The sequence below is a fragment of the Ornithodoros turicata genome, chromosome 2 (genome assembly GCF_037126465.1).
Source record: "Ornithodoros turicata isolate Travis chromosome 2, ASM3712646v1, whole genome shotgun sequence".
Classification (NCBI taxonomy): domain Eukaryota; kingdom Metazoa; phylum Arthropoda; class Arachnida; order Ixodida; family Argasidae; genus Ornithodoros; species Ornithodoros turicata.
The window spans coordinates 132,285,452-132,298,920 of NC_088202.1; the positions used below are offsets into that span (position 1 = coordinate 132,285,452).

Sequence of the window (13,469 nt, forward strand, 5' to 3'; positions counted from 1 at the left end):
TATGACGTGTTCCACATCTTCAGCGACGCCATGCGTAGGGAAGTTCGTAACGCAAATTCCCCATACAGAGAGAGAGAGAGAGAGAGAGAGAAATACATTATGACGATGATATAGGGACTGCACGGTTGTAATGTTATACGAGTGTTCAACTTCTTCTCATCATTTGTTCTATGGTAGAGAAATCAAGTGCCGTCATTCCCGGCCAATAACGCGTCCAGCAGATAACGCGCACCAATCGAAAAACAGGGGGTGGGGGAATATATGTTTATTATGCAAAAAAAAAAAAAAAATCACAGAGGGAGGTTAGCCTGCGGAGGAAGGTTAGCCTACGCTACGGCAGCTTGCTATTCCCATCAAAGAGAAAACAGGGGGAACAAGAAAAACAAACACGAAATTGGTCACAGTTAACCTAGAAGGTAATTTAACCCGCAGGTACTGAAGAGGTGCCTTGGTCACCTCACTATGCTGTGTGAGGCCTATAGCAGCGTAGCTATGATGAAGTCAGGGATCCTAAGGTGAGCGATGAAATTGATGAAATGAAATTACCGCGTATAACGCGCACAAGCCCAGCCAGTCTGTGCCTGTGCCCAGAAAACGAAGCGTTGATATCAGTAATGACACGATAACTATCCGTGATAATTAGTGATTTTGCGTGGCAAGAGAACTATGATCTCGCGCCCCGCCACAGGTTGTTGCGCGCCCAAGTCCCAGCACACGGCAAACCGTATCTAACGTCCGTCGCGACGGGCTGAATGTCTGGCCCAGATGTCGGCACTCACTCCGTGCTCAGCTCTCGTCTTACTCACTCATACTCATTCACTCCATGCCCAGCTCTCCGCTTGCTCACTCATGGTTACTCACTCGCTGCTCAGTTGTCAGTTTGCTCACTCATGCTAACTCATCCTCGGCTCGGCTTCCCTCTCTGACTGAGCTATATCTGGGGGTTCACGATCGCGCGCTCTGAGTTGCCTCCGATCCTCGTTTGCCGTCTCATCTCACAGATCTCTATGGTATCAACAGCGGGAAGAGCATGATATGGGCCCGTTTGCATAAAAGTTGAGTACCGGTCTCAGACTCAATGTCAATAGCAGTGGATGGAGCACGCGCTCGTTGCTCGTGCAGGAAGCACTCCCGGGGCTGTGGAGATTCAGTCTGAGTCTCGAACTCAGCTTTTATGCAAGCAGGCCATGACGAGAGTTGCGTTGGTGTCATGGGAATTACGTGAGGGTGAAATGAGGTTAGAAGAGGGGAGTGAGGTAATGTGAAGTAAAATGAAACCAAGTAGGCTGTGATGTAAAATGTCAGACAGTGGTTGTTTACCTGGAATCGCAACTACGGGGGAGGGGGTGGCACCAGACGTACGGGGGAGGGGGGTGCCATCAGACTGCTTCGTTCTTCTTGTACTTCTTCTTGTACTACTTCTGTGACCCAGTTACTGGCCTCCTCGGCCGTGTACGCACCCGCATCGAAACTTGCTACCGCGATAGAAAATACCACGTATAACTCACATCACGCTACAGCGGGCTGGAGGAGCCAGCCTTCGTCGTATATCAGGCGCGCTACACGGCGGAAATTACGGCATGGAATGAAATCGACGTCCAAATACCGGTCAAATATCGAGTACGAAAAATATGCGGATGCACCATGCACACAATAAAAGAGGCACCCAACAGCACAGCATCTTTTAAGTGCGTTACCAGACGCGGTATCGATTTTTGTTGGCTCCGAGAAATTAATTACAAGGGGAAGTTTAAACGACGTCGAATAGCGGGTCTAGCTTTTAATCATTTTTGCCTGAGTCATCATCTTCTCACAAGACAACGAACAAGTTAAGATTCGCGTTCTTGGCTCCGAGTTGAGAAGGCATGATTTTCGAAAGCATTTAGAGACCAGTTCAGGGACTGTTGGTTCTTTGTCGGCCGTTCTTTGAATCTCGTGAAGTTTTCATGATCTATGCCTGCGAAGCGATGACGACTGAAGAAGAAGAAGAAAACGGTGATGATAGATTCAAGAAAAAGAAAAGGGAGCATTAGCCAGCGGCACGGTCGAACTTGCTACCTCAGTACCCCTACATTGGGTTAGCTACAGGGAATTGCCGAAGAGCTTGCTCGAAGATACGAGGGGTGTTCAAGTCAAACCGGGACTTTTCATTTTTCGCAAAAGTAAAACGAACTTACAGGCGAGAAATTTGTTTTGTTTTTCTACGTAATCTCCAGCTGCACTTATGCACTTGTCCCAGCGTTTCACGAGGGCTTGGATGCCAGCAGTGCAGAAATCCTTACCCGCGCGTAGCAGCCACGATCGGACCACATTCTTGACCTCTTCGTCGCAGCTGCAGTGGCGGCCCCCAAGGAACGCCTTCAGTGACCCGAAGAGACGTAAATCGCTGGGGGCGAGGTCTGGACCGTAAGGGGGATGTGGCAGCCAGTCCCAGCCAAGTTCCCGTAAGGTGCGTGTCGTGAGATGCGCGGTATGCGGGCGGGCGTTGTCCTGTAGGAGGAGGACTCCTTTGATGATGAGGCCCGGCCGCCTTTGCTTCAGCGCCTTATGCACATCCATGAGAACCTGGCAGTAATATGCACTATTGATGGTGGTACCACTGGGCAGAAAATCAACATGAACAACGCCAGCCTTGTCCCAGAAAACCGTGGCAATGACCCCACCCGCCGACGGGGTGCTTCGGAACTTCTTGGGAGCTGGCGAGCCCGGAGCTTCCACAGTTTTGATGCACGTTTAGACTCAGGAGTGAAATGGTGCACCCACGTTTCATCGCACGTAATGATCCGATCAAGGAACGGCTGTCCTTCAGTGTCGAAACGGTACCATAGCTCTTGGGAGATTTCAAGTCTTCTCTTCCGGTCAAACACGGAGAGCTGCCTCGGGACCCAACGGGCACTAACTTTCCGAAACTGGAGGTGTTCATGAATGATAGTGTTCAACGTTCCCACAGAAAGGTCCAGTTCGAGCCAGTTCGAGACATGTTATCCGTCGGTCCTTGAGGATCAGGCGCTGCACAAGTTGGATGTTCCCAGGAACTCTGGCACTGGGCTCTGAGCCGCCCCGGCCGGGATCGTCCTGCACTGATGTACGGCCGTCTCTGAACCGTTTGCACCACTCAAACGCTTTGCTGCGGCTAAGTGTATCGTGGCCATACTGAGCCTGAAGTCTTCTGACGCCTTCATTCACGAGGAACTTCATGACAATTCGCTGTTCGATGCGTGCGCTCACCTCGTTGTCGACCATCTTGTCAAGCACGTGTCTTCTGTTTTGCACAAACTTTGGACCACCACGTGGTGAACGCGGAGGCCTGTCACGTGTGAAAATGACGAAAAAGAAGTAGCGCGAGCCATTTGTACACTCAGGAGACCGAAAGTCCCGGTTTGACTTGGACACCCCTCGTACATGCTCATGTTGCACAAGGCCAAGTCTGGTCTAGTCCGTTTGTGTTTATCCTTTGCCCATAACTTTCCAGCCTCGGGGGAAATATTACCAAACACTAGCCCGCACCAGCTTGCTTGCATTTTGTTCCTTCGTTCTACAGAACACAATCCTCTCAGGAACGTTGTCTCGGCAAATAAAGCAAGAAATAAAAAAGCACGAATCATCATCATCCCAAAGGCAGACTAAACGAGGCTAATTTTAACACATGCTTTATTATTTATGTTGTGACTCAATTCCCCATATCCTATCCATTTGTTTTGAAAAGGGATATTGTGCCTTGTGTGTATATTCGGTATTTTTTAACGGTCATCTGTCTTTTGTGCAAAGACAAGTAGTTGATTTATTTATCCTGGATACCTTGTGACTTTCCGTCACATGTGATATACAAATAGGACCTGACTTTTTCGGGTTAACGGCCCTAATTGATTCGCGTGGGGGTGGGGGTCGGGAGCTACTTTTCTATCTCCAATTCGGGGTGACATCCGGTGTTATTAATGCGTCGGCATTAGAAGCCCCAATCTGTAGAAAAGCGTACCTGGGTGACTGTGGTGTCCGTGTACAGCACGGCACGTGACGGAGAAGAGCGAATCATGCTAGCGCTCCGCAAGGCTAATTCGCTCTTCCCGGTCACGTGGAAGCGCGGAGCTGCGGCAGTCGCGGAGATCGTCACCTGGAGTTCGAGACAGCTCTCGTCTACTCCCCACAGAGCCCATAGTATAGGAAAATGCACACAACACTGGGAACACGACCAATGGGAATGCAGCGATTGCTTCCTCAATCGTCCAATCAGAAGTCTTTCCATCCGGCTCAGAGCGTGACCGGTTCGGGCTCTTGCTGACTTCTGCTTTCCATACTGGCCTGTACCGGCTACCCCTGACCTCTAAATCTACTACCTCAACAACACCAAATATCCCCTGGATGTGCTATTTATGTCCTAACGACCGTGGTCGGATTCGTCTGTCTGATGGATGTCCCTCAGATATCCAGCGTAGATGAAGAAAATAAAGGGCGGAAATGATATCCTCAGGATATCGAGAGACGGACATATGCGGTGATCTATGCCCCAACAACACGTGGCAGTCGTAAGGGTATCCGATGTACGTCTGAAGCTGGATGTTGGAATATCCTGGGGATAACAAGTTTCGTCCGACATATATGTGCGCTCACAGGTCCAAGTGGAGGAAGGACTCCTCAGGGACGTCCGACCGACATCCAATGTTCGGCGCACGGTTATGAGGACAAAAGTGCACGGAACACGCTCCAGGATGTTTTTTTTCCTCATAGTGACACACCAGCGGCGAATCGTACCGTACGGACGTGCAAACAGGTGACGAGGTTGCCGAGGCTCATGTCTGTAAATCCGTACGGTCCCATTCGCTGCGGGCATGTCACTCTGAGGAAGGAATGCGCCGGAGCGTGTTCCGTACACTTTTGTCCAGCACTGTACCTAGGAGGATGGTTCAATAGGTAACCTCATATAATTTATTGACGAACAATACGCGTGAATATTCTTGGGAGCAATATTTATCATTTTTCTACCTAATCTCCTAGCTTTCCAATGCAGCTCTACCATCGTTTGCGAAGCACCTGTATTCCAGCAGAGAAGGTGCTGTGTCGGGCGCGTAGCCATTCATGCACCGCTTGCTTGACGTCTTCGTTGGAACCAAACTTCCAGCCGCCAAGATTGCCCTTCAGAGAAACAAATACTCACATGCGATAGTCCGAAGACACGAAGTCAGGAGAGTAGGCCAGATGGAAGATACTCAATCGAAGATCACGGGCTGTTGAAGTAGTCATACGTGTCGTATGCGACCGGACATCATCATGTTGTTGAAGTAGTCGCTACACTCATTGCGAGTAGTCCATGACGTTATGTTCTGATGGCGGGCTTCAAACATACCTGCGGTAGAGTCACTAAATAAGCTACGCTACCTAAATAAGTATAGCTTATTTAGCGACTTTAGCCTCCAGGAGATTACGTTGTTCAAATGGTTATGTACCGCGTGCGCGTTCTTTTATAACGGCGAGTTGCTCTGGTCGTTTTCGTGCAGCGCAGTGTAGTGTGTCGGTGTGGGTTCGGTGCAGAAACGAACGAAGAGCAGCTGTACCGTCCAATGAAAAGCGGCGCATGTTGCATTGTAGCGACCAGTGAACATGCACACTGCACTAAACAACCAGTGAAGTTTATCGTAAGAGTGAAATTATTTTTTTTTAAATTTCGTGTTGGCGCCGCGAAGCAACTGTGGCTATGAGCGGTGTACAGACGTGTACAGACGGAGAGAGGACAACAGGAAGGAGTGCGGGACAGAGGAGCTAGTATACGCCCTTGGCCCACAAGAGTGAAGGTGGGTTACCCTGGGTTCAAAGTACGTATGTGACTCGATTTTGAGTGTCGTCGCACGTGTGTTGTGCTTTCGTGTTTGTGAGTTGTGGTTTCCGAAAATTTTTTGTCTGTCGTAGTTATGGTGCATATCGCTGTACTTTGGTTTTGGGGCCACGAGTAATGATTGATCCAGACACGTCACGAGGCCCATGCTATATCGGACTATGCCCGCCATAATCGGACGAATGAGACGTTCTGAGACGCTCCATGACGTCACGAAAGAGTCAGAGTAGGGATTCGAAGACACCAAGAAGAGCCCACCAAGGACATTGAGAGCGGAATCCCGAACGAAGACCTGGAGGGAGACCGACAGCGGATGCGTTCGAAAGTCTGGTATCCAGATTGAACCACAAAGGTTCGTTGCCGAGGTCGCCTTCACCCTGCGCTGACGCAATGAAAATTAAGACCGGGAGCACTCGGATGGCCGTGTCTAACAAACGAGGGGCAGCCGACGACGAGGAGTGGCAAGACGTACCGATAAGTGCAGCAGCCGAATTCCAGAGTCAGGCACCCGATGTAGGACAGTATGCCCAGCGCCGCAGGTCCACCGTTGTCGTTACCGCTAGATTTGGGACGTGGACGACGAGAGTAGGAAAGTAAATTATATAAGAGCGCAGTAAGCGTTACGCTGAAGTTTCATGGCGTTTTATACAACTTCTTGAAGACTTATTGTGTGACTTTATTTTAGTGGTTGCTTGTGTAGTGATCGAAAAGCTTCAATGACATTTCGAGAACCTCCATAGAGTGCTAGGCCATCCAAGCGAATGGTAATTCAAAGTGGCGGCGTCCAATTACCATTCAATTCAATCGTCATTCATTTCAATGATAATTGAAAGGCTAGCCTGACAGCTGTATTGTATTGTTGGAGATGGTATGATGGTTGAATGAGGACGTTTTATTGCAGATCGGTTTCCCCGTCGACACGGGAGCGACCCTGCGTCCTGGGCCGTCTTCATTGTGATATGTGCCAAGATTTGCCTTACACCGGCTTTGGGCGACTCAAGGAAATCTCCCAGATATAGCGCACGTGGTGTATGTTTTCCTAGCGTGTGCTTAGAAGAGCCAACGTAACCTGCCAGTCTCAGAGCGTCAGGAGTCATGACCTTGTGTCCATAAAGTCAAGTGTCACGGTTTCCCTGTGTCCATATGTGCTTCTGTGAGCCTGTAGGCTAGCCTCACGGCATGCAAGATGCGGATGACCTTGTGAAATTTGACGTATCCGACTAGTAAGTGAGACAGAGGTGGTGGTGGTGGTGGTGATAGCAGTCCTCCTCAGGTACCCGCAGACGCGGCTGTAGAGTATGTACCACTGCGCCCATACACCATGTTGCAAGCCCATTGGCCTAGACTGTGCGCGCGCTCCGATTGGTTGAGAACGTTTTGAAATCGCATTTTGTACGCGCGCATGTGCGTACAGCGTCTCGGCCGTTTCAGCATAGTTTCGAAATAGCATGGCCGGCATGTCGTCCTCCTGTGTTCGGTGGTGTCAATCGACAGAACAGTTTGCAGAAATATGATCGCGGATTTATTCGTGCGTTATTGTGAGTCTACGCGTGCTGTGCTGTTCCTGGACACAACTATTATCCCACGAACAATTTGTCAACTGCGGTACCGGAATGCTTCATGAGTTGGAGCGTGAAGAAAAAGTTCGGGCGCCGTTGGATTTCGAGGACTGTCAACAAACACAGGATTACGTGCCACAGAAGCGCTTTTCGCTTCGCTATAATGGATGCACCGCAGGCAGCGAAAGAAGATGCTCATCATGAAATGGTACGCACTCATGAGACTGGCTCTCGGTATTAGGAGTTGAACGGTGTGTTCGTTCTGCTTCATGTTCGAACTTTGTCCCAGTGTGTCAGCAACGCAGTGGGCTTTGTACGCACAGGACACCCATGTATTAGATCTTTGAATTAGTGCTTTGTATCAAATAAATATTTATTTTACCCCAAAATCGCTTTAGTTATTTTGAATACCGAGTAACGGCGGCAGGCTTGAAATCCAGTAGAAGTCGATGGTAGCCAGGACCGACCGAAAAGCCAGCCAGACATGGGGGCTCCTGATTGGCCGACTGGTTGTGCATAATATCCACCACGTCGCAATTTCATTGGTCGTATGCCCAGTGTTGTGTGAATTATCTCAAACTATGGGCTCTATGGGGAGCTGTTGGAGCCTGGTGATAGGGCTTGCCGTTGTCGGCCTCACGTATGTGGGCAACGTCACGACTCACGCCCTGGGGGAATGTGCGTCCTGGGCCGACTTCTAAGGGAACTGAGGCAGGAAGTGAGACAGAGGCGGGGGGCGGGGGCAACATAACTGGCAGTCAAATTCGTTTCGCGATCAAAGCGCGCGCACATATCTGAAAACGAAGAATAAGCAAGTGCCTCGTTCTACCATTCTTACCATGGCATCAGAAGGTTTATCACGTCCTTCAAGAAGCTCGTCTCATGGTTTTCAGGAGAGCATTTCGGAAGAAGCATTTCGGAACCGATCACGCAAGCCATCGCAACTGGCAACCCCTCCTCGAAAACTATCGTACGGACCTCAGTCTACAGGCAGCTCTTCCAGGAAGACGTCGGGAGGACCTTCTTCCGGTATCATAGTAGGGGAAGGTGCGTTCACGGTCTTGGAACACTTCGAGGTTGAATGGCGGGCCGTGCTTATGATTTTCATGGTCTTCACTGTCGTTCTGAGTATCGCATTCTATCAGCTGGAGGAATCGCCGCGTTGGTTGATGTGCACTTTCAACTTCAAGCGAGCTGAAAGAGCCGTGTTGTGGGCAGGTGAACTAAATAAGGAACCGCTGGACAGTGTACGGAAAGGATACGCTGAGCTGAAGGATGCAATGCTGAGACAATTCGAAAGCTACAGCTCCTTGATGCCAACGCCTTTGCACCTGTTGAAGAATCCTGAACTGCGCATGCGCTGTACAATACTCGGCATATCCTCTTTCACCGTACTGTTCTCTTACTATGGACTGTCGTTCACCCAACATGTACAGGTACAGTACTGGGCACGAATCGTACAAAGAGTGAGTTATGGGCCTCTGGCCGTGGTCACGTATGTGTCTATGAACTGGGCTGGACGCAAGACTACTTTCGCCATCGCTCTCATCTTTCTGGGAGGATCTTGCACTGTGTTGACAGTCACGGATCAAGCCTATACTGTTTTGATGGACAATGCGCTCCTTCTCATTGCTCGTGGGAGTGCGTTCATGGCTATCGTCGTCCAGTTCGTGTACACTGCTGAGCTGTTTCCTACTATAGTACGCAGCATCGGCGTCTGCGGAGTCTACACCTGTGGACAGTTAGGTGCCACAGCAGCAGCTCTGACGGCATCCCATGTTTTAACCAGCCCTAAGGTGGAATTCGTTCTTGTAGGTGCTTTGGTACTTCTAACCGAAGTTGTGTTGTTGAGGTTACCAGAAACCCAATCAATGCACCTAGCAAACACGATAAGAGACGTGAACACTGATAACCAAATGCGTCGTCAATCGGACGCTACCATTTCGTCGCGAGTTGTTGAAGACACCAAGGAGCTCCAGAAACCACGACAACCCTCAACGTCGAGGACGTCCAAGGTTATACCAGTTATAGCGCCGGAACCACCGTCACGAACGACATTTGTGAAAGGCTTTTTGCAGTAGAAATGCAGAATGTCGTATGAAGAATACAGATAATTGATTTGCAGCTTTAGCTCTTTCTGACTGCTGATTTTACGTGGCAAACATCCCAAAGGCTGAACATAAATTATTATTTCTAAACGAGAACCGCTTTTGCCTCCCTCTTCTTTATCATGCTAGGCTTTTAGGACGCTAGCTTTTAGATTCGCGCTTACGGATGGCGTGTGGCAGGTTGTGGAGAGCAAGGGTCATGCTCTGTGGTCGTCAGTAAAGTGCCAGCGACATAGTTGGGATATAGTTAGGACATATTTGGGATATGGCGCATTTTTCTAATCTCTGTAGTCTAGCCGTGCATCTGCTGTATAGAATAGGAGTCATTGCAATAGTAGTCATTGCAAAAAAGTTTAGCGGTCATTTGCGTATCGACTAGGCTAACCTCGGAAATTACCAAAAGTGCTTATACTTTAATTTTTGATATTGGCACTGAGTACAACCAGCAGGCGGCTATTCAGCAATGGGATTTAAATTAAATTAATTAGGATTAAATTTACATGTATTGTAAGTCAGCCTATCTTGTCTTGTGTTGCGCGCGCCGCAGGATAAGAAATAGGAAGGGAGTTGCCTCAGGACAGAAGCCGCCGATATTTCGACCGTCCTCATCATGATGAGGACGGTGCCCAGAAGAACAGTCTCTGTTCGAAATATCGGCGGCTTCTGTCCTGAGGCAACTCCCTTCCTACATCTCTACCGGTTCGCTGGATTTCTACCCATCTAGGGTAGGGAATAGTTTCGACCACCTCGGTTCCTTAACGTGCGCCGAAGACCTCCGACGCACTGTGCAATGTTTACCTGCCCCAAAATGGCTACCGTCCTCGTCCGGGATCCAACATGAGCTCCGTGATCCAGCACGTTACCGACGTATTTTGCTTCTGTCGAACAGGACATGGCTGTAAATGCATCAGTCGAACCAGTAGACCTCGTATGAGTGCAACATGCTTTGCTGGAACTACTGTTTACAGTATCACGGGTTTTCGCCTCCTGCCTTTCGTGTGAGACGTACACGGCCTTCCTGCAACATGCTACACCAACGGGTTCAAACCAGCTATATTATTTTTCAGCGTTCAACAGATCGTGAGTAACACATGCATTACACACGTATACAAATATCTCTCCCATCAGGAACCGTTTTTTTTAAAGATTTTTTGTGAGCATTCACACCCAGCAGCGAGCATATCAAGGATCGCGCTTCTCCTCAAGCGCCCACTCCTATGAACAACTGAACAAGGTTCTTCCATTGCACCTCTATGCAGCGTACGCTACTTTACGAAAGGAACAAAAGACACGAAAATGAACCGCCGAGAAGCGTGTCGTATTTTCGCTTAACCTGCATCGCTCGAAAGTGACAGGTCGTTCTCCAAGCATGCCTCCCACCGACGGTTTTGACAGCTTTCAAACGCTGGACTGTTCCTCACACGCGATAAGCTACAGAACACTAGCACAAAATACAAACGGGAAGCGGCGCGCTGTTCATATCATCATCGCGCAAGAAACTTCGAGCTAGTCCCCGAAGGAGGCCGACAGACGGGAAAGAAGCAATTTGCCGAAGAAGAGGCCTGCACCAAAAGGGACAGCAAAGAGTAAACAAGTAAAGAGACAGAAAATGCGAATAACACGCGGAGAAACTTAACGATTAAACTCTTGTCACCCTCCTTTGTGAGAAGAAGAAGTTGATACCGTCTAAGTGGTTGGCACAGTGCAAAGAAGAACGACGAGAAGGCTTCTGGCGCCGATGACGCTGTACTGAAAAAGCATCGCCAAAAAATAAAAGTGGTTTAAAACAGGCAATCGACTGGGTACGAAATAAAATAAAATAAAGTATGGGAAGTGACCCTTCCAGTGAATTAGGTCTTCTTTTCAATGAAAGGAAGTGAGAAAGATAGTGAAGAACAGGGGGAGTGTAATCTGTCTCCAGGCGAGTAAGAGGTGTCGGACTCTCGAGGACAGGAAAATAGGGCGCATCTCTATAAGTGAATGTGAAGCCTGGTCGAAACTGTTTTGAAGCAGTTGAACGGTCGTTTGCACAAAGGATCGTCTCTCACAGAACCTGTGCTGAAATGGAGCAGGCACAGATTGAAATGTGCTGAAAAGATTAGGGGTTTAGTAAGGAAGAGAAACCAAGCGTGTAGAGTCGTAATGGGCACACGTTTGGGACCATCTGTAAAACAACAACAACAACAACAAGAAAAGAAACAGAGTAGTGTGGGCCGAAAGTGACCCTGTACTTTGTTAAGGCATGTGTCGTTGAGATAGCTCGCTCTTTTATTTTTGTTAGAGGACATGGCTTACGTCTTTGGACTCCATCGTAAGTGAGGCGCAACTCAACTGGCGTCCTCTGGTGATACCTCGAAAAAACTCACTCATGAGCATGCTCATTCATGCTTCGTTCGTGCTCAATGTGGGGAATGGATTGAGCATGAGTGTGCAAACGGAGAGCTTTATAGTGAGCGGTAACCAAAGTCTCCGGACAACCGCAGGCGCTATGTAGATCAGCCGGACGAGTACCACTGAGTGGATCCCTCCCCATCATCAATCAAAACGTCGTACGAGTCCAGTGAGTCTTCGATATCCTGAACACTTACAATGGTAGCGTAACACCAGGGGCTAAGGGCAGTCTCATGATCAAAGCGCCTGCAGCTACTGCACGGATATACAGGGTGTCCCAGCTAAATGGAAATCTTTTCGAGACGAAGTCATTTGCAATGTAGCATGTGCTGAAGCGCACTCCTTAAGAGGGCGCCAGCAAACCCCTAAGGCAATGTGTTAAGTAACTTTCAATAATCAACTTTTTAATTATAAAAGCTACGAAGTTGTCCCAATGAGCACATATGGTCCCTTTGGTCACCTGACACCGTAGCCGTTTTCAGAACAAAAATTCGTTCGATATATCGTCCGCAAGATATTCATGAAAGAACATGATTTTTTTGCTTTATTTTGTTCATTGCGCATCTTCGGAGACGCGTCTCGCGCGCAATCCAGGGCCAAACTGCCTGCTTGCTTTGTTCTTTGGACTCATACTTCATGATCATACACAATGATCATACTTCATGGTGGACTGATACTGCGTGGTGACATTTGTAATTCCACATGTAATGTATGCAGTTCCGGTTTCGGCATGGCTTTTCCCTTATGTTTTTTTTTCGACCATAGGTATGCCACAGCTAAATTTGAATCCGTCGTAGGGTACCCTTTTAGAATCCGGGGCACTACTAACACAAGACCATAGACGCAGACAACAAAATCTGGCTCAGAGGCTCATGAGGCTCATACCAACGACTGTGGAACGAGGGTTGATCGATGCCACCTCTAACGCCAAATCGATAAGAACAGGCAAAGCGAGAAATAGGCAAAACTAGGGTTCAGTCTCTGACATCTGGACCGTTTCCTCCAGCCTAACCCTTCCCTTGCACCTCTCACATTCGAAGCCGCTGCCGCAAACTTGTATCGAACGCCACCGGCGTTTATCCCGTTGCCCGGGCAGGTCAAAGCTGCGCTCGGCGTTCGATGGGAGCCATCTCACGTAATCAGAGGGATGGGGTTACCCATAAGGCACATTACGGTGCTTCCCTCCCAGCGCTGTCTCATTAGTGGGCTTACAGACATTCCAACTGGCGGTCCAGAATTGGACAAGCAATGCGGTCGACAATGATGGCCTTTCGAACAGATAGAGAGACCCGCGTGAGTTTTGATGGGTTGGGATGGCTAAGGAGATCATTGTTAGCTGTTGCAAGATCAATAATTTTATTGTGCTGCAAAACAGTCGTCTTGCTGATGGGAGCAGCTCTCTTGGAAATTATTAAATCGGAAATGATGACGCATCTCTTGAAGGCTCAAATACTTACTTACCAAATTAATAGTTAATATTAATTAATATCTTACCTAATACTTATCTAATAGGCGTCTAATAGTGCCAGAGAAGATCAAAATGTAGCACTCATCATACGCGTGTGCCACTTCTGGAGTAGCCTC

At 48.7% G+C, this 13,469-nt stretch overlaps 2 protein-coding genes across 2 annotated transcripts in view; one reads left to right on the forward strand and one right to left on the reverse strand.

The window, feature by feature from the left end:
* The window catches only part of LOC135386162 (neuronal acetylcholine receptor subunit alpha-10-like), a 203,140-nt gene that overhangs the window by 132,651 nt on the left and 57,020 nt on the right, over positions 1–13,469 (reverse strand). The gene's annotated exons all lie outside the window — the stretch shown is intronic.
* On the forward strand, positions 8,226–9,467 carry LOC135385043 (solute carrier family 22 member 21-like). Its single transcript, XM_064614220.1, has one exon. It carries the CDS (start codon positions 8,226–8,228, stop codon positions 9,465–9,467), a length of 1,242 nt encoding a protein of 413 aa, XP_064470290.1.

Bases quoted from the DNA above. Each gene is read 5' to 3' on its own strand.
- LOC135385043 (XM_064614220.1), top strand. From the start codon at position 8,226: ATGGCATCAGAAGGTTTATCACGTCCTTCAAGAAGCTCGTCTCATGGT.